Here is a 24,885-nt window from a genome sequence, read left to right as displayed (position 1 = left end):
CTGAGAAGATAAAGAGTTCAAATAGTAGTTTATAAATGAAGGAGCCAAACTTCTTTTAGGTCCTCATGGAGAGTGCTGCTGATGTTGCTGAGATATCACCCCCTAGTGGCTCCAAGGCTTGGTACAATATGGACTCCTCTGGAGACTTTACATCTGCCACAAACAACCTAAAAGCCTGGCTCCAAAGAATATTATTGTTTCTAAAGATAGAGTTTTCTCCTGTGACAGCACTGAGGGGAGTATCGTATTTTTAACCACTCTGGTTTTGTTCTGTAGACTTTTAAGTTTGAGCATATGTTTTTGATTCACAGGCCGTAGAGAATTGTGGAGGATCGCAGCTGCTCTGCCGCCTCGTGAGGGCGGAGCTTCCCGCCTTTTTAGACGTTTATGGGAAGATACTTTGTAAAAGGAGCCTGAGCTGCCATCATGGATTATCTCTCGACTAGTGTTAATAATGTAAATAAGAAGTAGTGAGGAATAGAGGTCTATTATTTATATGTTTGTATCTGTGTCACTATATTCAAAACAGTTATTGGTTTTCCTGATAACAATTGGCTGAATACGACCAGAAATTGACGCTGGTTGAATTTGACCAATAGTAATGTTGATTTATTCACAAATACAAAAACATGACATGTTTTGTTTTGGTTATCTAAACTAGACTGAGTCTCACACAGAGTTCCCAAATCAGCTTCACATGAACAGGGACACGCCCATCAAGTCCTAATTAGTGCTGGCACAGCCTCAGTCACAGTGTTTACTATTTACAGCTTTGCTTGCAATTTGTGAAAGAACACACTTTTCCAAATGCATTTCAATTGAGTATAAAGAGCATTTGCAAAGTAGAAGGTTAAGGTTTACTGTAACTTTACTGATTTAAATTATTTTTGTTTTATTTGCCACCATTATACATTGTGAATTTAATTGCAATTTGGGGCTGGGTAACATAAAATAATAATAACTATAAAAAAATATATATTTTTAAAATTCAGACTAATCTTTAAACATTTACCGACAAACTGTCATTTACTTACATTTACTACTCATTCACTCCAAACAAGTGCTGTTACTGTAGCAGCTCACAAATACAAAGCCCAGTGTCAATAATTCCAATAAAATGCCCTTATTTAAACAAATGTTGGTTAGACAAAGGTTGTTAGATGGTCAGTGACTCTTTCAAGAGCAGGGTAACAGTCTTTAGCGTTAAAAAGGAAAAACACGCACATCCAATCTAAATAGTGTGCAGGACCAAAGTCGACTATGAAGATGAAAAAGAGAGAACAGTCTTACATTCAGAGGCACCAAAGGCACTGCGCTCTCGGAGCTGCTCTCGACCATCAAAGCTCTTGGACTTGAAGGCTGTCTCCAGCGGAGGTCCAAACAGACTGTCAGACACAGACGCTGTGGTGCTCAGCCTGGGGCATGATCAACAAAAGAAGAATACGATCAAGAACATATTAAAGAGAACATATCTAATCCAATCCAACTATTCATAAAGCAAAATAAATCATTTTCATAATTTAAACAAATGCATAGAATAGACTCCTCAAAAAGCATCTCCTTTCTTTCTTTCAAGCCAACATTTTGTGCAAATGGTATGCTAAGCAGTGATGGCACCGTAATAAATGAAGTTTAAGTGCAGAACTGCCCAGACCGGGTCCAGTGATGGCTTTAAAAATGTGGACATTGAGTAAAGTCATATTATATATATATGACTATATATACATATTATGCCACGTTGATTGAAATACATCAAATAAAAGAATGACTTATGAATGAATATATATTGATTCTTTCCTCACAAAAATGTTTTCTGACAGGGTGTATGTGTAACAATAAAAGAATACGCTCATGTTACCTGCTGGGGTCAGGGCTGGACGTGGATCTCCTGAGCCCGTCCTGTTCCCCATCTGTGAAGACCATAAAAAGAAAAGACCCCACACATGAGCGATGACAATGCCCAAACCAGCCCTTATCGCCAAGCCCTCTGTCAGTGCTGCTGAGGCCTGCCTTGGTGAACAAAAGATAAGATTGTAACATATCTCCAGCAATTAGCCAGGCCTCCACCCTCTCCAGGATCCACTGTTGTCACTGCACAAACAGCTTCAGGCAGACACTCACGGTTCGCTCTTTGGCAGAAGATATAGGAGAGCATCACCTTTTACTGCATTGAAACATACTCGCTGAGAATAGAGGGCAATGATAAAACATCTAGGTGAGGGCCTTGTGACTAATGGGAGTTCAGCAGAGCGTGCGAGGTCGAACAGCGGAGAGATTTACACTGGTGCTTGGGTCACTGGGCTGAGAAAACAGGGGATTCCCTTTAGTGAAGGGCTGGGTGAAAGTGAGTCGTGTCTGGCAACATCTTCAGACTTCTTGTTCTACAATTAGTGACACAAAAAGCTTAATTTACATTTCTACAAAGAGTCATTAGCAGCAGCCCAACATGTTCTAGCCGTCATTTTAGGCTAAAAAAAAAAAGCATTTTGTCACTACTAAAAACAAAAGAAATGTCGCAGATTTGATTGTAAAAAATAAAGTCTAAATTATGATGTGTATGAATTAAAAAAACATAAATAATTCTGATTTGAGATTTGTAGTTTGGATTAGTTTAAACTAGCATTGTTTTGTTGCGATGACGTCGTGGTTGGAGCTCCACTCATCATTGGCTGCCAATGTCGGTGACTGGCCAATCAGGGAGCAATTGGCCTTTCCTATGCTGTGAATTTTTTTTTTGTCCAGGAGTGTTAACATTTGAGACAAGACTAAAAAATAAACTGCTAGAATCACGTGTATTTCATGATGTTTATGGCAGTCTACAGAGGTACATAGAGAGTACATTATAAGATACTATGAAGTACATGAAGTATGGCAAGCCTTGTTTATACCAATCAGCACCCAGGCTGGCATCATTAACAATAGTGATACCAACACCAGCTTTGTCTGTCACTTAAAACACCAAACAGCACCTCTCTCTCCTCACCTGGCTGAATTCTTGTCCACTATTGACTGTAAAAGACTGAACTGCAGCCTCATTAATATGCAGGATTTGATTGGTGTATTGCAACACATGGTTTCCGATGCGATACACGCAGAAAGAAAAAACATTTTGAGATAAACTGTAAAACAACATACACGCATTGTCTCTAGAATACCAGATATTTAGTTAAATTCAGGTGAAATAATATTGCCTGAATCATTTATCAACATACATTTGAATTTCATTATGCAACCACAAAGCGTAAAACCATCTACCTCTAGGTGACGCGCCCTCACTGTCCTCTGAACGACCTCCTGTGGTGCTCGAGTTCCCTAAAAAAACAAATGTTATGAACAAAAACATTTTATTTTTCCATTTCAAATATAGTTTCAAAGACTTACTGGAAAGATGCTTCTTGACGGGCGGCTAAATGTAAAGAGAGATAGTTATCTCAAAGCAAAATCTTTAAACGTCGTCCTGAAAAGACAAAGATAAAGAGGCCCACCTGTTGGCGTGCCGCTCTGTTCGGCGGCAGAGTGAGCGCTCCCACCGTCGCCTTCAGCTCGCGGTCCTGAGCGGCTGCGCTGCTGCGGTTGCCACTGGTTACGGGGCGGATCTGGATGTGGAACTTCTTGGGCTCCTCGTCGTCGAAGTCCGAGTCGCTGGAGTAAAAGTTGTGCTCTTTCTCCTCAGCACAGCGTTCAGGGACATGGGTCAAGGTAATGACACGGCTAAGTAGTGAGGGATGATTTTAAACAGGGGCACGATGAGGTTTCACCGGACATGATATGGCACAGTGATTATAATTTACTGGACAACAAATGCTTAGACCATTACACTACTACCTTTTAAATCAAAGTGCAACATTTTAAAAATCACCAATGACAAAAAAAAAACCTTTAATTCATCTTTACTTGTGTGAACTTGTCAAACAGAGATTTCATGATCTGACCCTATAATAGTTTTAACAGTTGTTCAGCTCACAGCTGACCCCACAGCTGTTTGAAAAGCAGCTACTACACAAACACTGGGGTCATCACTGAAGAAACACTGGAGGGGCCCCAAAAGGATATCATTCTGTGTGCTGTCCGCTCGTATTACGAAGCCCTCATCGTCCACTTCCAGGGGAGAGTTCTGTGAAGGAGCACAGACAGCTGTGTCAGCACACAGACACTGGGCCACTCCGTCACACTGGCCTAATCACTGAGTGAGTGAGTATTACTGTTGCACCATGCTGTAGACAGGTTAGGCCGTTTGTGTGTCACTCAGACAGGTTCGGTAGAATTTGATGATGGCTGAATTTCAAGAAAGATCAGTAAATGTCCAAACTATTTGGTCCCAGGTGATCCCTAAGCTTTGTTCAATAATCCTCTGACCCCCTTTTTTCTTTTTTTCTTTTTACAGTAGGCAAAACTTGCATTTAAAATGTCATTAAAATAATTGCATTTCCGTATATGAAAAATAAAATTAAATATGTTACATTTTACAATAGTATTCTAAAAAAAAGATGTACTACAAAGAACTTTCTGTCTCTGTGTTTATCCTGAAGTTATAAAGTGAAGTGCATTAGTGGAGGCTCTTGATAATGACACCAGGCGCTCCCTCCCTCTCCAGCATGCTCGGTGGACGCCTGTTTACTCTGCTGTGTCCACACCGAGCTGTGAGGAGGCGTTGGCAGCTCTGGTTCTACACACAGGTATGACACATCGTCAGAGCCTCACTGATGTCAGGGGCATCTCAGGCTCTGCTTCTGAGAAAGACCAGAATAAACCTTGGAAATCCTACACTGGGGTCGCGTCACTATCACACTCTGATGATAGCACGCTTAAGGTTTCTGTTTATATACAGGCTGTGGGCGGCCTCCTCGGGCTGCGGTGCCTCACACCGGTGTTAGGAAGAAGACACCCAGGAGACCCAGGAGAGCAGTCCCCTACGAAGGCATCAAAGCAATGGGCCGCTAGTTTATGGAAAAAAGCTCTTCATCATTAGTGTCCAGTCAAGAAAAGCTGCATGTCGCCTAGATCTGCATAGTGTTACTAAGAGGCAAGCTGCCTTTTCATTTAAAACTGCTTATAAAGTAGTTTTCTTTGCTTGTCGAATCAGACATTAGAGTACGTCGAGTCATTCTTCTGTTGTATCAAACTACTGATAGTGTTTTACATTTTATTACAGCAGGAATCATCGACATTATCCAATTCAGGCTGACTATTAAATTTATTCTAGTCATAATAAACTGTATGATGTAGCAGATTAAAAAAATACCTGTCGAGTTAGCTGCGTAACTGGGTTTTAACTTTTGTCATTAATTATGATTATTTGGAAATATGCTCTTTAATCATGTGTGTAAAATAAGTTTAAACGCAGTTAGCAGCTCTTTTCTACTAGAAACAGTGAATAGCTCATGTCCACAGATGTCCTAAGAGAAATGTCCAATGAGGTATGTGTGTATAGTAGTAATAGTAGTAGTAACATGAGCAGATCAACACGCTGAAGCAGCTCGACTGAACACCAGCGTTTCATGACAACCCACAACCAGCAACAGCATAAATACATGTATAATTGTTCATTGTAAATCCATACAGGCAAATACTCACTGGTGCTTCCGTCATGGCTGAATCTCTGTAAGACAAAAACACACAAGAATCCTTGTGTTAAAGACGGCACCGTCGGTATCCGTACTCAAGAGTAGGTTTCGGCGCTCACGTGGAGTCTGGCTCTTTGTCTCTCTTCCCCAGGCCAGGGATCCTGAAGGCTTTACCCCGACTCTTCTTCCCCCCTTCAGGCGCGAGAGCCGTCATGTACTCCTCAAACCCGACCAGCGCTGCGCACAGACGCACAGCAACAAAGGGCAGATGAAAACAACAGCAGAAGAAATGCATTGCACGTAGAAGAGGATGACCCAGCAGCATGATGTAGTCACCTGGCCTGTCTTTGCCCGTGCCCTTCTGCTCCGCAAACTTCTGAATGAGGTTGTCGATACCGATGTTTTCCACGTTTTGCTTGAATTCTTCGTGCACCTGCAGTAAAGCGCAAAGCCATGTTTTCATGAAGAAACAGATTTGGGATTTTTGACTTGACGGCATTTAGTCGTGACAAACCTGTCCCACTTGAACGTGAGTGTCCTCTGTGGAGTGAGAGTAGCCCTTGATGAGCTGTTTCATCTGCCGCAAGTGAGTCTCCTCGATTTCCTGGAATTTCTGGAAACATAAGAAAAGAAAAACGCATAAATGTGGCTTTGGAAGCACCGTCGACACATGCTCATCCAGAAAGAGCGTCTCACCTGTACGGGTTGACTTTTTCATTATACCACATACCAGAATCACAAAGGTTTTTGTCAATATGAGACTAAAGATCTAGACTTTTTAAACTAGCGATCATTTAGAGAGAGAGAATTTAGGCTCGTCACTGTCAGAGCTGCTGTTAGAGTCTGGCTTATGTTGCACAAGTGAAAGCACTGAGAGCTTTGCCGCTTTATTTTATATTGTATTGTGTGGTCAGCAGAACCTCTCATGCTTGGTGCCAGAAAGGGTCTACTGTTGCTTTAGGTCTCTAACGCTCCATTTAGTTGTGAAATGTTGTTTTTATTGCACACTCTTGAGAGAAAAGGGCCGGTCGGAGTGAGAAATTGCCAAAGATAAGATGAGTCCGCATTTTTGGAAATCCGCAAATCATTCGTTGTGCACATGAAAAATGAATCTACAAACTAGACAAGAAGTTTTAGCAACATCTTAACCTTCTGGTGAAACAAAGACCTGAGAGAGCCCCATCTAACACCAGCTAATTAGCCACGTAGACTCCAGTCATTATTTCAAAACAGAGATCCCTCTTCTTAGGGTTTAGCTGGCGGTTTCTGTGGCAACGGCAGCAGTGACTGTGGAGGTGGAGAGGGTGATTATTGCCAATGAAAAGGTCGTCATGTGATACCTTTAGTAAGGTTTGGGGGATAGAAATGAGGGCTTCATTAATATATATTTGAGATATTATCAAACAGTTGCACACACGAAATCCGCCTCTTGTAGCCCTGTTTTAGCGCAATTTTATTCCTCAACGGCCAGATAGAGAGCGATGAAAACTGGGAGGAACAAAGATTGAGACAGAGAAAGTGGCTGTGAAACCTTATGCATCCAACAACAGGGTATGTGCAAGAAATCCCAAAGGACCTCACAGCAACACACCTTAACCTGGTAAAAAAGGTTGCATTTTGAGAATACAATTATACAAGTGAAGAAAAAAAAATAGCAGAGATTAAAATAAGCTATAAAGTTTTTTTTTTTAAATCGACTTGTTCAATAAAAAATGTGTATTTTAAATTAATCAAAAGAATGCAAAAATGTTTCAAATTCACTTTACAGTTACAGTTACTTTACAATCTTTACAATTGTTCTTTTTCATTTCCAATATGCGATATCACGGTCGCCTGCAGTACATTCTCTATAGTTTTAAGCCTGTCCCGAGCACAAACTACACCAGTTTACTCCTCGCGCCCCGTCCTCTCTGACCTGCACTCATGCGTGTGGCTGCTGTGCTCAAGGCAGGGAGCGGTAGCGCCTCAAAAAGCAAATATAACAGTGAAAAAAAGGACTTCAGCAGGGATATAAACTGTCGGATAGAGCACATTGATAGAAAAATAAAGTCTATGGTATCATTTGCCCTCATCATAGGGTCATAGTGCAGATGTTTCTGACCTGGATTATCTTTCTTGGCCAAAGTGGCTCTGATGTCAGGTGAGAAACAGCCACAGCCGTCACTGGGCACAGCAGCAGGATGTGGGTGTTGAGGTCCCTGTCGCAGTAGTTGCGTTGGGCATAGTTGGCATCACATCTGTAGAAGCTCAGAAGTAGATGATGCAGCTGCTGCTTGCGGCTGCTTATAATACTTTTGTGGCTCGCTCCCTGATGTGCTACGCTAATCATCTTCTTACAAACTGTACAGTCCTCGCTCTGGTTAACTGACCTTTCCCCATTTTGATAAACTTGCTGACGGGTAGTTTCGCACCAGGGAACGGTGATCAGCAGACACAGAGGAGCAACTTAAAACGAGAGTTACGTCGCGCCGTACACGGAAAAAGCGCATATAGAGGAAACAAATATTTAACATTTATATAATTTTGTAAATTTGATGGATGCAAAAAAAATAAGTCTATCTCTAGTTTTAGTACAAGAAACTGTGTTAAATACAACCATGTCTTAAGAAGATGACTCAGTCAGACTGAGATTGGCAGATTGTTGATTCACTGAAACAGCAAGACAAATACAGTAGTAAATCAGTCAGGCAGACCTGTGCAGACTCGCTCATCTTCTGCTCAAACTCTCCTCCCACTCGGTTGTATTTCTCGATGCAAAGCGCAAATGACTCGGCCGCTTTCTTGGACTTCATCTCCGCCTAGTGAGACACATATAAGGACAAATACAGAATTCAAAGAAGTGATTGTTAGGGGCCAATGAAAGAATCCACCTCTGTCCCACTATAATCCTCTTTGAACGGTAGCTTTCTCTGTCAAAAGAAAGCTGAAATGGTTGTCTACTTGTGTGAATGCCTACATGCTTCTCAGACCGTACCTTCTCCACTTCTTTCTGTGGTGCCCCCTCCTTCTTGAGCCGCTCCAGCTCTATGCACTTGGTGTGATACCCCTCTTTGGACTTCTGTAGGTGCCCATTCTGAGCCTGCAGGGCTTGTACTGCCTCTACTGTCCCCACCATCTCCTCCTTGGTCTACGATAGAAAAACAAAAGTCACACACACTAAAGCAGGAAACAGAGCACGGCAGATGTGCAAATACTGGGTTTGGAAGTCATCTGCTCATCTGCTGGTGAGGCACATGTTATAGACTCCAATATAAAGTCCACAAAACTGCAGGAAAATGCAACTTGCAGTCTCTGGTAATTGTTTAAATGTTACTTACTTTGAAGAAACAATAGCCTTTTTGAATAAAAGAAAAAAAACATTTCAACATAAAATACATTCTCATGTTCTTTAACCATGGCCGGGACTCGTAACCCGCCCGCCCGCCCGCGTGATTAGTTATTGAAAATCTTGCTACGCCACGTGGACAATGGATGGTAGAGCATTTGCACGATACAGACTCGTTTATAGCATTTCATCCATGAAAAGTTGGTCTAAGTTCTCACTTTTACTCACTCCTTTACGTTTAAATTGCCTCCTAAACTGTACAGAGTAATATAACAGACCGGTTTTCACTTGTAGTTCACATTTTTAGCAAAACTGTATAACGCAGACACAGCGCCCCCCTTGTATCGTCAGGGTCAGTGCAGTGGAGGCTAATCTTTCAATACGCAGTTTAAAGTCAAATAAACAGGTTAAACGTGTCATTCTTGAGCCAGATTCTTTATCCAGATGATGGAAAACCAACGCACCCAATAAAAAACAATTACAAATGTATTTTACTTTTCGGGGGCGAAAAAAAGCACAGAATTGGAGAGAGAGTGCTGAGTGAATGAGCCGAGGACAGTGTGTGCAGGACACCGGAGGCTCGCCTCAGCGCCGCCTTCTTTACACAATCTCGACAACTGCGTCACTTGCCGCACCAGACCACACGTCACTGATTATTACTTCTAGTCCCCTTAGCCTTGAAATCAGCTCCATGCTAAAAATCATTTCAAATAGTGGCGTATGCCCCAAATTAGCTGTGATCTCCTCCTGTGAAGTACGTACATCAGTACAGTATAGTTTCTGCCACTCGTTTTCAATATATATCTATTTCAGCGAGACATAAAACACAGACAGGACACAGTCGCTGCCCTAGGACATTAGCATCATGTCGTTCTGCCGCATTCCGCGCACAGAGCCTATTACACTTAATTGAATCAGGCCCAGACTATCTTATTCTGTATACAGTACATGGAGAAAGTCAGGAAGTCAGCCAGGCTACACAAGGTATGCCAAATGAAGTAAATGGCCTGAGCAGACACGAGAATAATTGGATTTTGCAAAAAGAAATTAGTTTAGGCTGACAACAGGATGAAGAGAGGCCGGCCATCAGAAAGCACAGTCAGAGTTATGTTTAGCTTTAGCTTTACCTTCCGGTGGATTTTGACCTGCTCCTCGCCGTATTTGTTGATGTCTCGGATCAGGTCGTTCATCTTCCTCATCAGCTCCAGGTGACACAGAGCCAGTTTGTCCGCAGACACCCGGAACACGTCCCACATTGGAGCAAAGGTCCTACACGTACATACATTTATGCAGTATATGTGAGAGCTCGGAATTATTTTAGTTCATTCTATTTTGAAAGTCAAGAATCGTGTTGCCGTACAGGTAGGAATTTCTTTCGAATTGTAATTTAAGTATTCATCTTTAATAGATGAATACTTAAGTATTTTCTACAGCAAATACTTTTACTTGTATCAGAATACTATTTGACCAGAAGTATCTGTACTTACTCAAGTAATGAAATATTTTGGCCACCACTAGTTTACACCATGTTTGTAAAGGTCTACTGTAACTATACAGAGGAGGTTTTTGTGCACCAATGGCAGCGCACAGATTTCTGTCAGAATATCGTATGAGAATGAGAATGGACCCCAGGAAGAGTAGTCTTTGCGTTGGTAAAGACTAATGGGGATCTTTAAATAAAGAAATAAAGAAATCGTCCTGCCGAGTAATATATGACAAAATGACTAGGTGACTATGGCGAACATATACATTTATTTTGCAAACACAGCCTAAAAAAGATAATGGTAACAACACATTTTTGTTATATGTTTTCCTAATTTAGTTTCATTTGAACCTTACTTTCTTCCTGATTCCGTTTTGTTTCAACACAATTTGATTAAGAAAAAACACAAGGCCACAAAAGGACAATAATAAAGAGAAACGCATCCGCCTCCGCTGTTTAAAGCGGTACATAGAGACAAACTGAGATTACAGCTGCTGCAGCGCTCCTGTATTTGTGTAAAAAGCCTGACAAGCGCAAATCCCAAGTTGGGCGTGTTTCCAAATAGCTGAGAATTGCTGCAAAGACACAGCTCATCACTATTGGGAAGCGTGTTGGCTTTCTAACATGACCACTCAGCATTTAGCGGAGAAAACTCCACAGTATCAAGATCGAAAAATGATTTAGATTGATTAAGGAAGTTCTTTGGGGAGAGAAGAATAGTTGGTTGTGAACATGATCAAGTTTGGAATCTCTATTTTTTTCTTGTTAGGATAAATCATTTTCTTTCTTTAGGTCATGTAAACTGCTTTGTGATAGTATTTTTATAGCCACATTTTAGGCTTCTACTAGAAACTTAAAAAGAGGAAGCCCACCCTCACTGTGAGGCCATGTGTAAATTATAAATATGGGCATTTGGTGTCTGCAGATGGCTCTCATTCATATCTAATACACTGACATACGATCTAGAACTGAGTTGAAGTCATTATCGGGCATATGGTTGAATAGAAATGAGGCTGCTCTGTGCCACTTACCCCAATGTGCTGCCGTTGCTCGCCATCTTGGCCAGTTTGCTCATGGACTTGGAGTAGGTCTCCTCGATGGCTGCCCTGAAAACACAAAAGACACCCTCTCATCAGATTCTGCCCATACTTAGGAAGTAAGTGGCTCGGGCGGACATTTGTTTACTTGACATGTGGTAAAATGTGAAAAACGGCCTATTATTATTTTGCCACTATTTTTGTTTGTTTCAAAACAGGGCTAAGTTTGCTAAATAAATTCCTTTTTTTTTTTTAATCAAAAGATAAGCGTCATTCCTGCAGTAGCCCAAAATCAGATAGATACTGTAGATAGGTAAGATAGGTAAGATAGGTAAGCTAGGTAAGATAGGTAAGATAGGTAAGCTAGGTAAGCTAGGTTAGATAGGTAAGCTAGGTAAGCTAGGTTAGATAGGTTAGATAGATAGGTAAGATAGGTTAGATAGATAGATAAGATAGGTTAGATAGATAGATAAGATAGGTTAGATAGATAGATAAGATAGGTTAGATAGATAGATAAGATAGGTTAGATAGATAGATAAGATAGGTTAGATAGATAGATAGATAGATAGATAGATAGATAGATAGATAGATAGATAGATAGATAGATAGATAGATAGATAGATAGATAGATAGATAGATAGATAGATAGATAGATAGATAGATAGATAGATAGATAGATAGATAAGCTAGGTTAGATAGATAGATAAGCTAGATTAGATAGATAGATAAACTAGATTAGATAGATAGATAAGCTAGGTTAGATAGATAGATAAGCTAGATTAGATAGATAGATAAACTAGGTTAGATAGATAGATAAGCTAGGTTAGATAGATAGATAAGATAGATTAGATAGATAGATAAACTAGGTTAGATAGATAGATAGATAGATAGATAGATAGATAGATAGATAGATAGATAGATAGATAGATAGATAGATAGATAGATAGATAGATAGATAGATAGATAGATAGATAGATAGATAGATAGATAGGTTAGATAGGTTAGATAGATAGATAGATAAGCTAGGTTAGATAGATAGATAAGCTAGGTTAGATAGATAGATAAGCTAGGTTAGATAGATAGATAAGATAGGTTAGATAGATAAGATAGGTTAGATAGATAGATAAGCTAGGTTAGATAGATAGATAAGCTAGGTTAGATAGATAGATAGATAGATAGATAGATAGATAGATAGATAGATAGATAGATAGATAGATAGATAGATAAGCTAGGTTAGATAGATAGATAAACTAGGTTAGATAGATAGATAGATAGATAGATAGATAGATAGATAGATAGATAGATAGATAGATAGATAGATAGATAGATAGATAGATAGATAGATAGATAGATAGGTTAGATAGGTTAGATAGATAGATAGATAAGCTAGGTTAGATAGATAGATAAGCTAGGTTAGATAGATAGATAAGCTAGGTTAGATAGATAGATAAGATAGGTTAGATAGATAAGATAGGTTAGATAGATAGATAAGCTAGGTTAGATAGATAGATAAGCTAGGTTAGATAGATAGATAGATAGATAGATAGATAGATAGATAGATAGATAGATAGATAGATAGATAGATAGATAGATAGATAGATAAGCTAGGTTAGATAGATAGATAAACTAGGTTAGATAGATAGATAGATAGATAGATAAGCTAGGTTAGATAGATAGATAAGCTAGGTTAGATAGATAGATAAGCTAGGTTAGATAGATAGATAGATAGATAGATAGATAGATAGATAGATAAGATAGGTTAGATAGATAGGTAAGATAGGTTAGATAGATAGATAAGCTAGGTTAGATAGATAGATAAGCTAGGTTAGATAGATAGATAAGCTAGGTTAGATAGATAGATAAGATAGGTTAGATAGATAGATAAGATAGGTTAGATAGATAGATAAGCTAGGTTAGATAGATAGATAGATAGATAGATAGATAGATAGATAAGCTAGGTTAGATAGATAGATAAACTAGGTTAGATAGATAGATAGATAGATAGATATATAGATAGATAGATAGATAGATAAGCTAGGTTAGATAGATAGATAAGATAGGTTAGATAGATAGATAAGCTAGGTTAGATAGATAGATAGATAGATAGATAAGATAGGTTAGATAGATAGGTAAGATAGGTTAGATAGATAGATAAGCTAGGTTAGATAGATAGATAGATAGATAGATAGAAAGATAGATAGATAGATAAGATAGGTTAGATAGATAGGTAAGATAGGTTAGATAGATAGATAAGCTAGGTTAGATAGATAGATAGATAGATAAGCTAGGTTAGATAGATAGATAAGCTAGGTTAGATAGATAGATAGATAGATAAACTAGGTTAGATAGATAGATAAGCTAGGTTAGATAGATAGATAGATAAACTAGGTTAGATAGATAGATAGATAGATAGATAAGATAGGTTAGATAGATAGGTAAGATAGGTTAGATAGATAGATAAGCTAGGTTAGATAGATAGATAGATAGATAGATAGATAGATAAGCTAGGTTAGATAGATAGATAAGCTAGGTTAGATAGATAGATAGATAGATAGATAGATAAGCTAGGTTAGATAGATAGATAAGCTAGATTAGATAGATAGATAAACTAGGTTAGATAGATAGATAGATAGATAGATAGATAGATAGATAGATAAGCTAGGTTAGATAGATAGATAGATAGATAGATAAGCTAGGTTAGATAGATAGATAAGCTAGGTTAGATAGATAGATAGATAGATAGATAGATAAGCTAGGTTAGATAGATAGATAAGCTAGGTTAGATAGATAGATAAGCTAGGTTAGATAGATAGATAGATAGATAGATAGATAAGCTAGGTTAGATAGATAGATAAGATAGATTAGATAGATAGATAAACTAGATTAGATAGATAGATAAACTAGGTTAGATAGATAGATAGATAGATAGATAGATAGATAGATAGATAGATAGATAGATTAAAATATGGTGGAAATTAAATTGCTTGCAAACTTTCTTCAACTCTAATAAAACACACTGTTGAATAGATAAGTAAAATGCTGAGGAAAATTGCTATTATTTCTGAAATTTCTCAGCCCAGCTAGATAGTAGAAATTCAGGCCTATATTAAAGACCACACAATAAACAGTGTCCTATAACTTAATAATGGAGGAATCTGAACTAGACAGAAGCACGTGCACATGTACTAGTTTCCAGTGCCACAATGTAAATGTGAATCCCCCTTTAAATCTGCGCGGTCCAGTAGCACTTACACCCTCCACTAATGGCCACATAAGTTAGACTCTGGATGAGCGGTTTACTCCGGCTCTAACACCGACAATCCTCCTCCACAGTCTGTATAACAAACAGCTATTTGCATCGGTACGGCCGAGGAGATGTCGCAATAAGCCTGGGCTGAAGATAAATGGAGATGTTTGCCCATAAAACTTTAATAACCATCTGCGCCGCCCCACAAAGATCCAAATGTCCTCCGGTCGAACAGAACGGGGCACAGAGCAGCGGAAACGAAGAAACGAAGGAACAAATGTCATTGGGTTCTGCAGATGAAGCTTTCACTATTGTAACAGTGGAGAAGAACATCATTTATTTATGGCAGGGATATTTGACACGGCAAGTATTTAAACCATTCCGATTGGACACTTTGATAAGAGCGACAGCACAGAAAATGTAATGAGTTGAGGAAAAATGCGGGGGAAAAAAGCTCCTAAGACGAACAAAATAACAAATTACAATGTTGTCCTCTCATCAAACACCCACAAAAAACAAAATACCCCCTTTTTAAATCATGATAAAACACAACAACAAGTGTATTTTTACCCCTTGTTGAACCTGTCCACATTCAGAATAACTGACTTAGAGCTGGTTTTGTTTTCCGCGTGGGAGTGACCTTTCAGAATAAGGTGGAAGTCATTTCTCAGAGTGATTGCTTCGGTTCAGTTTGCGAGTGTCACCTGCTGCTTCAAAGTTTTCATTACCTCCTTCTGATCGCTGTTTGCCGCCGTCCGAGGAAGAAGAGACAATTTCCTGCCCATCAAAAAAACGACACTGGGTTTTTCCCCCCAAACCCGTGTGAGACACTGCTGCGCCTGAAGACCATGCTGGGACTGTCAGGCACAGCTGATTAGCAATTTGCTGGAGTTAACTACCGCACAGCCAGACATGTGAGCTTAATAGGGCAATTTCAATCACACTTGGATGGAAGAAAAAACGGGGGTTAATAGATACAAGTGCAATGGGAGTTTTTCCTGTAAATTTAAGTGACATTTCTTTTGTTAGAAATACAACGCACTAGATAATCCCTAAAATGTGTGTCTTTGAGTAATCTTTGAATCTTCTCCAGTGGTTATTCTTAGCACTGCGGTGACTGCTCCCAAAAATCTCCTCCTCAGGTCCTACATTTCCAAGAAATGCTGACTTCACCTCTCGGTCTCTTCTAAGCGTAAAACTTTCACGGCAAAGTAAAAGAACATTAGATATTGCTTCACTACAGCCACACGACTACAGCACAGATTTTCTTTTTTCTCTCTCGCGCTCTTTATTGAAACAGCTGCACAGTGAAGTGGAGCAAGAGGAGGGGGTGGGAGGAGCTTCCGGTGAGATTGTGTGAATTCAGGTAGTGAATGATAATGCTTTTTCAAGACAAAGTGTTAGATTGTGATAAAAATGTGTTCGACATTATTACTAGGGATGGGATGATAATGAAATTTGGGGTCACGATAATGTTGGTCAAAATAATTGCGATTAATGATATTATCATGATATTTGCCTATGGTTTAAAAAATCACTGCAACTGCAGAAATGATGAGGATTGGGCAATTATTAAATATTCCTCTCCATTGTCTACTGCAAATGTCATATTGAGTGAGCCATAAAGTAAGTATTTCAAGAGACTAGATGCAAGTTGGTCATTTTATACTAACTACTGCCACCTCAGGTTTTATGCGTAACTGCAGTCTCTATATTAAGCTCGTGCATGACGGCACTTCGGACCCGAAGTAACAACTTTTTGAGTGACAGTGCAGGACTTTAGAGGCAGTTGTGGTGAACAGGTCTGGGCTCATTCTACACATTACTGGAACATGTTATGGGGGAGTATAGTAAACCTCCAAATTCCATTTACTTGAGGGGCCTTGAGGGGAAGTACGCACACGTTTTTAGACGGTTTTGGACTATTGAAATGAAAAATACACTACTTTCCACGAAAAAATTAACTGGGAACAGCAAACAACACTCTAAAAACATCACATTTACAGTTAATCAGTAGAAAAAAATGGATTTGGTCTTTTTTTTATATATATATATTTGGAGAAATTCAAGATCAAATTGGATACAATGTTCAACTTTTAAGCAAAAACAAAAGTGTATTTTCAGCCAAAACAGCAGGTATGTTGTATACATGTATTCATTTTTTTTTGTATTTTGACAAATGTATGTAATAAAAACAAATTGAGCCATGTCATAATTTTCCCAAAAAATAACATTTAATGCCAGTTCAATCTAACTGAATGCTTTTAAATGACAATTTAGGCCTTCATTTTGGCACAACTCTTTTAATAACTTTTAATGCTTTATTGATGCTCCACAGAAACCCTGGAATAGGTGGGGCAGAGGGTCGTATGCAGTCTATCTCTCAAAAATCTGTCTAACATCGTAGCCAGGAAAATTGCCAAAAAAAAGCACTGCCACTTAACCCCTAGGCCATCCAGCAGCATGTCCCTATTTTAGCCCATTTTCTACTGATTCTAATGCTTAAGCCACAAGCAGTGACTTCCCGGACTTGCACTTTGGTGAAGTTGTTTCTGTTTACTGTAATGCCCTTGACTTTCACAATCCAAAACAGATCAAATCACTCTCAACTTTGGAGCTCTAACATTTCTATACTGTACACTGTCTGGCGCTAAACCGATTGAGCAACACAATATTTTAATGGGTCTGAGCCAGTGGTTCAGCAGCTCTAAAAGCTCTTTGTTTTGGCCGGACTGCATTAAACGTATCCAGCACATTGATTATGCCTAAATGGGTTTTGTGGCACTGTACAGAGGCGAGCGAGCTGCGGGATCACTTTCAGGATTAGGTTTGACAAGGGGGTCCCTGTAGACAAAACAAAGGCAAATGGATTTAGAGCTACAAAATTGCACTAAAAAGCTGCAGTTACAGTATTTTTTCTCTTTGCAATGTAGTAATATAGTAGTATGTAGTTAGTGGCAGCAGGGAGCAGGAATATCTGATCTGAAACATGCAGATATATAAAACCTCTGACAGATCATTAATAACCCGTGAACAGCTTGTTTCATCTCTCACACTAAACTCGTCTTTTCAACATATTTATTTTCCATCACAAGCTTCACCTCCCACGCGCGCATTCATAAGCAAACCTACCTCTCGCGGACGAACTCGGCGAGCTCCTTGGTTGCCAGCTGGCCATGCTTCATGTTGTGGTACAGCACGTCAAAGCCGGCATTTTTCTCCCCCTATCAAGGCAGAAATATACAAAAAAAATGTATTAGTGCCAGCTTCCCGTCCACACTACCTTATCAAAGAGAAGCAACAGGGTGCATTAGAGCAAAACGGCGTTTAGATTATTCAGACCCAAGAGGGAAAAAAAAGCGTTGAGAACATTTAGCCCAGAATTCCAAGTAGACTTCCACATCGTTAATCTACAATGGTGAGTTAAATCTTTTACAAGCACAAAATCTACAAAAGGGTTAGGGTATCCTCAATATTAGGAACTTTTAAAAGGACATTTCCAACCACCTTCTCCGAGGCTGGATTTACGTTGTTGAACAAAAGGTAGAGCTCTTCAGGTATAGCCCAGTGTCTCGGCAGCGTATAGCCACATTTTTGCTCAGTCGATAGTGGACAGATGAAGAGGCTGACAGGCTGACAGGCAGCTGCTTCAAAAACCTAAAAATACCTTAGCAGAAAGAGACAGCTCTCGCCCTGTACCGGGGGAGTTACTGGAATGCCAAGGGAGACAAGCAAAAAGCACAGAGGTATTCAATACTGTAGTCAGAAAGTTAAAAATGGGACATAATCTGAAAGACAAAACTGCTAATGAAGCTGTCCCGCCCACTTCCCATCTCCATCTGGTTCCGTAAGTCAGTTTCTCATTTCGTTTTTTTTCTCGCAGACTTTTAGTAGAAAGAAAATACACTATTATGCAACTTTTTATGTGAAAAAAAAAAAAAGAGTTGATATGAGTGCATATTTGGCCTTTCAGTGATCCAGCGTATGAGTGGTTAGCTTGGCACCTTTGCTTTCCATCCTGGTGGCCTCCATGTTGCTCCAGGACCAATTCATTTTTTCTGTTTCTGGATGGAATGTATACGTAACCATGGAGACACATTCATCAGCAGTGAAAACCTACCAGAAACCCTAAGAACAATTGATCCTGGGGCATCCTACAGGTCACCGGGAAGGAAAGACTTCTTTTTGTTTGCATAAAAGTTGCATAAAGCACCTTTAAATAAGGACATGACAAAAACTTTACTATAATAATACATGTTTAACTATTGGCTATATGAGAGATAAAAAAATAATGACATAAAATTGAATTACTAAAATATCGGCTTTGCCAAACCCCTTCATATCGGTATCGGACCCCAAAAATCCATATCGGTCGGGCCCTAGTTTTTGACCAGTTACCATTTCAAAGCAATAGTAAGAAACTAGACTAGACATGCGGGTGGAGTGGCTGAAGGACAACGAGATCATCGACCCGGCCGAGGACAGGAACTTCTACATCACCGTGGACCAAAGTTTCAATCAAAGTTTACTTATATAGCACCTTACAACAACACAAGGAAGACCAAACCACAACCTGATCATCAAGCAGGCGCGTCTGTCCCACACGGCCAACTACACCTGTGTGGCCAAGAACATCGTGGCCAAGCGCAAGAGCTCCACCACCGTGGTCATCGTCTATGGATTTCCCATCAACCAGTGCTCCTCCTGTGACCAAAACAGTGAAGATGGCGGCCGCGACACAACGATCTTTCACCAAAGAGAAAAAAGAGTGGTGCGCACTGAATGGGTGCTGCTGCCAGATGCTCTCTCATCGAATGCAATTTCTCCATCTGTGAGATCAATAAAGTATCATCATCTTATCTTATAAATGTAGAATGTAATAACCTAAGCTCACTCTAAAAACGAAACAAATTAGCTGCAGTTATTACCTTTCTTTATATTGGTGAAAACACAACTCGCTAGACCAAGTTTTGCAGAACAGATTGAAGGGCTTGGTGGGCCGCACTTGGCCCTTGGGCCTTAGTTTGCCCACCTCCGACAAAACGGAATCCCCTTTGTTGTGCTTTAAAGCAGTACTAAGTAACTCTTCCCCCTAGAGGCCATAAGCGCAACTGCAGGTGTAGTAGCAAGTTGCGATTTTTTAACTTATTAATTGTCTTGGAGAGTAAATACTACGCTGACAGGAAAGGCGAAGGGAGAGAGGGTTACTGTGCATCCAAATACACAATGGAAATACTTTTTTTCACTTAAACTTGGCTGTAAATACTGTTTAAAGTGACGTTAGCCCGCAGTTAGCTTTGCCCGTTAGCATGTTAGCTTCTTCTTCGTGATTCCATTAGTGTGTATTGGTGGCTCCGGACCGGTGGCAGACAAGTTGCAAACATGGTTTTCTGGCCAGAGACACCAGGGGGAGATGAAAGACCCTCCAATCATCCCATAAACCCCCACAGGGACTACGGAAAGGATTTATTAAGGTAAACACGTTACTTAGTACTGCTTTAAACCACTTTCAAGTGTGAGGTCAAAATTTATTCTGCAATAAAAAAAGCAAACAACTAAAATGCTGTATCAAAATGCTCTGGGCAAAAAGGCCTGATGGTGCATAACATTTAATACAAAAATACTATAATTCATATTTACAAAGCAATTTAAAAGTGTCCCCTAAAATATGACACGATTATTTGCAACACATTTTCCCCCCACAATCCACTCAAAGCGAAACTGCTTCAACCAATGACAAAACATCTGAATCTCCAGTGTATAAATATTCAAATTCCCACACCACGTCTTCACCAAAGCTACTGTTGACTGAACCATGACAGTGGTATAATATTTTGCGCTTCCCTGACAGGCCTCATTTGCATACAGCCGACAGTCGGGGGAGCGAGGACATCCCGGTGGACAGGTGCTTTGACTGACGGCTCACCTTTCAGCTCCGCGGTTAACGTGTCAAACAAAGAACCGCGTCCGAACGGAGAAAAGAGGCACAAAACCACAGAGCAATTTGTCAGAGTTTTGGATACAGACCCGCGGACGACCTCTTCCTCCGCTAAAGGCCCGCGCTGCACTATTGTGGCACGTTACAAAAACCCATTCTCTCCATGGAGCGCCGCATAATAGGATTGGGCTGAGATGAGTTCCAAACACGGCTCCCTTTTTTTATATAGCCGACACTATTGCTGTGTCGGCAGATTTTAGTCACTTTTTATGCCCTGGCAGCAACTTTTGGTGTCTACGTGAGGCAAGTTTGGTCGATACAGCGGCAAGGAGGAGAGTGCCTCTGTCTGAATTATGTTATGCACGATTTGTGTTGCGAAGAGAAAGACAATAAGGTTGAAATGGAGGGAAAGGAAGCTTGGATGGTTGAAATTAGAAAAGAACCATTGCAACAACTACTTTTTACGTCTCTGCGGGGTCTCCTCGCTTTGTAGAGCCTGCAAACCCTGTAGTTCAGAACTCTACAAACGTGGTGAAATGAAATGATTCTTTTGGACAAGTTTAAAATGTGAACTGAAGCAGAAATACCCTAAAACTATGTAGTCCCAATTGTGTTATATTTAGGAGTTTAGTATCCCATAGATCTCAAGATTTGATAGTCCAAGTGAAACCCCATTAGAGTGGATGAATATAAGAAAATAACAGCAACAATAAAAGACTAAATGAGAAAATAATCTAAGCAACAACAAAAGAAGAAATACCCAGAAATGACCAAGAATGAACAGTTTGTGTCCAGGGTAAACCTTTCCAAAGACGCCCCCCCTTTTCCTCTCAGAGCATCGTCTAAAACTTCATCATGTGGCTGACTGCGGTGGTCGCACACGACGGAGCGCATTAACATGACAATACTGCGGACCCGAGGAGGGGGTACAGCTTATAGACACTTTCTCAGACTGGGATGACCAACGAGAGCTGCCCAGTCCCAGATCTGTCCGGTTATGTGAGAAACGTTGTCATCCACTGAGAAAACAACAAACTAAGTGCATATAGTAGAAACTGAAAGAATGCTTTCCCTGTTCAAAACTTTCAGGCATAAAGTTATTCATCTCCAGAGCCTGTCTAACAGTATTCACTTGAATCCAATTAGCCGCGGCTTCAGGCTTCCCTCAGGCTGCTCCCCAAAAATAATTACAAACCAGTCAACAAAGCAGGGCCGAAATCTTACGAAAGCTTAACACAAGGTCTGACAGTGTTATGCACCGTCGGGCATAAGGGAGGCTGAGACCGTGGGCAACGCGTGGAATGATGAGCAGAGAGGTATTTCCCACGACATCAATAAGACTAAAAGGAAGCAAATATGTTCAAACAGAGCCGTCGTCTTCTAACCTGGGGCTTGGTGGTGTGAACACTTTGCTGGTTACTTTCAGATTGTTGTTGTAAGAGTGGAAGTAAATGCGTAAGTATCGCAAATACTCAAAACTAAAAGGTCCTATATCATGCAAAATCGACTTTTTGGAGCTTTTAGCCATGTTGTGGCTTCATTCACACAGCTCTCAGTAATCCTCCTGAATCCTGCTCTCTGAGCAGCTGCTCCGCCCTCTCCTGGTGAACGACTGATGTGTTCCGTTGTGTAGACACAGCGGAACGAAAGTGCTCGACGTCTGTAAAGCAATGTCTTAATTCTATGCTTACGCCTGATTTTAATTCGTAACCCACCCTTTTCATTATTTCTGTTGTAAGAAAGAAATAAATGAAGGGAAAAAAAAAAAAAGAAAAAAAAAAAAAAAAGGATGTGCCCGAGGTGCTTCCAGGTCAGCTGAGGCCAAAACAAACACAGATCAGTCATGTTTGCGCTGCAGCTGAAGATGGACCTCGTTATAACCTATTCTGGACACACCTGTTCTTTATTCTTACCTAACGATAATGTCATGGAGAAAAAGAAGCGCGTTTGGCTACGTGGACAGGACTATACAGTCTATGATTCAACCTTCCTAAAGAAGAGGACAAGTTGTTTTTTTCTCCGGGATTCAGCGACTATCAGCCAAAATATTGTTTTTCTGTGACTGTCTCTGATGGATGTTTGGTGAACCTTCGCCAGAATCAAAGTGGATTAACTTTTATAACCAACGCAAGTCCCATAATGTAAACAGCGATGGACCAGAGCGGTGAGTCAATCCAAACGTGTATTAGCTTGTGTGTTAGCATATTAGCATGTGTGTTAGCCATTTATGAAGCTGTGTTGCAGATGTCAACTCCTTATAACTGCATTGTGAAGTATCTTCACTTATTGCTGTTTATTTATATTACGGTAAAGTTGTATGAGCGGAGAGAGGGGGCGGAGTTATTGAAGCGTTGTGCCTTCCGGGTTTGAAAAATACCTCCAGAAAACACTTATATTTATCACAAAAATGAGTGCTCAATAGCGGTAAAGGTACAATCATTCATATAAATGCCTATACTTAACTTTGGAATGGCTAAAATAGCATGATACAGATCCTTTAAAAGGTGCATAATGGAACTTTTTTAATGCGAACAAACAATACCCCTTGATATTAGCGTGTATTTGACCTTAGTGACTCAGTGACGCAGCTGTATGGGAGCTGAGCCTGTACGACGCTCCAGATTTAAAAGGCTGCGTTCACGTGACATCGCAACGTTGAGGCGGAGGGCAGCTGAAAATTCCATGGCGGTAACGATGGTAACTCTCAAAATGCACATTTCTAGTCTTTGTTTTTTGCTGATTTCTCTGTAATTCCAATTCACATGAAACAAGAAGTGTCACGAAGTTCAAAGTCATCTCTTCCAGTACCAATTATTTCCACACATAGGTGTCCAAAAGTGGTGACAATATTCAAAAACATGTGCGTGAGTTGGCCAGTAGAAAGGACAGCCAGAAGTTTCTTTCAAAAACGTTTCTCTCCCATTGAGAATAATGCAAGCTTTTGTTTTCAGGGTTAAAGATGCTGAGGGAAAATAAAGGCGCTATGCTAACCGCCCACACAGCCAACACAGTAAGGATGCTGAAAATAAATAATGCTTCTATTTTATTCTATTTACTGGGAAAACATATGCAGTGTAGCTTTAAGTACACTTTGTGGCACCGGATAATAAGCCACGACCCACTATCCAACGCCGACAAAGGTTCATACTTTAACTTTTCTTGGATGATATTTTTATCTCAGAAAAGCCATAATAGCCGAGCAGGAGCTACAGAGAGCACTTCCCCGATGCATTGTCAAGTGCAGGGCAGGGCTCTCAAAGCCAAACACAGGAAAGGACACATGAAAAGGCCAATGCTCTTTGGACTGCTGAACATTATCAAGAGCTATTTCAAATATTTCCAACCACAATCTGAAGCAAAAAAAACATCCCTGAATTAGATGGATACTGGCAATAATATGCAAAATATTATTAGAGCAGCAATGTTTTGTGATGTAATCCTCATTGTCTCTAAAAGTGCGTCTTTAAATGTGGCCCAGGACCAACAGTGCAGATCCGGTGTCCCGGGACATTCCTGCAGCGGGTCATTTGAAACTACCACACTATTACACTCAACAGACGGCATTCAGAAGGGCCTAAGAGAAAACAGCTTCATGAAAAATGAACATGTACAAATTTATTTTTAATCAATTATAAGTACAGTCTATTAACAACAGTACCTGTAACTGTGTCTGTAACTGTCACTTAAGCAAAGTTACAAGGTAGTGGCGTTACCTTAAATGTACTTTACACAAGGAGAAATAGTAAGTATGTCATAAAAATACTCAAAGAAGAAAGATTACGCATATTTGAGTAAATGCAACCGGTTCCTCACAAATGTGGCAAGCGTTGCGATAATAAATGAAATTGTCCAAAAAATGACACTTCCCAACCATGACCACGTCACATAATAACAGCCCTGTATCAGCTCTAAACCCTAAAGCCGTCCCGTTTGCACTGTCCCACCACACGCTCCTGTCAGAGGCTCTGTTAGTGCTGACTCACCCACACTCATGTGCTGACGGGGCAGGCCTATCCCAGTGAGGCTCCCGCATAGACGTACACGTACACACAGAGAGAACGAGGTGTCAATAACATCAGGTAGTGGCCTCGGCAGGAGCACTGGACACACTCCAAGTAGAGATACAAGGGTCTGAGATATCGATGCTAGAACACTGTCTGAGATGAAAATTGAACGGGGCGTACTTAGGGTGCAAGTTCATGGGCACTCGATAGAATACTTCAATCACATGGGAAGAGTGGAATGAAAATTGATTAAACAGTAATCATCTGGCAACAGTGAGTTAGCAGAT

General features: G+C 40.2%; 1 protein-coding gene across 1 annotated transcript in view; it reads right to left on the bottom strand.

Moving 5' to 3' along the window:
- fcho1 (FCH and mu domain containing endocytic adaptor 1) overlaps positions 1–24,885 on the bottom strand; it is a 45,199-nt gene that overhangs the window by 7,397 nt on the left and 12,917 nt on the right. The window contains exons 4-18 of the mRNA XM_079574425.1: positions 17,789–17,880; positions 11,404–11,478; positions 10,017–10,158; positions 8,539–8,691; positions 8,258–8,362; positions 6,079–6,177; positions 5,901–5,997; positions 5,684–5,801; positions 5,575–5,599; positions 3,972–4,114; positions 3,486–3,711; positions 3,382–3,406; positions 3,256–3,312; positions 1,859–1,910; positions 1,291–1,415 (exon numbers count right to left, since the gene is read on the bottom strand). Coding sequence (XP_079430551.1) covers positions 1,291–1,415; positions 1,859–1,910; positions 3,256–3,312; positions 3,382–3,406; positions 3,486–3,711; positions 3,972–4,114; positions 5,575–5,599; positions 5,684–5,801; positions 5,901–5,997; positions 6,079–6,177; positions 8,258–8,362; positions 8,539–8,691; positions 10,017–10,158; positions 11,404–11,478; positions 17,789–17,880 — 1,534 coding nt within the window. The remainder of the gene's footprint in view (positions 1–1,290; positions 1,416–1,858; positions 1,911–3,255; positions 3,313–3,381; positions 3,407–3,485; positions 3,712–3,971; positions 4,115–5,574; positions 5,600–5,683; positions 5,802–5,900; positions 5,998–6,078; positions 6,178–8,257; positions 8,363–8,538; positions 8,692–10,016; positions 10,159–11,403; positions 11,479–17,788; positions 17,881–24,885) is intronic.

This window comes from Gobius niger, assembly GCF_951799975.1.
Source record: "Gobius niger genome assembly, chromosome: 17".
In the NCBI taxonomy this organism is placed as follows: Eukaryota; Metazoa; Chordata; class Actinopteri; order Gobiiformes; family Gobiidae; genus Gobius; species Gobius niger.
The sequence above is the reverse complement of the archived record's forward strand: the minus strand, read 5'-3'. Positions and strand labels throughout refer to the sequence as shown.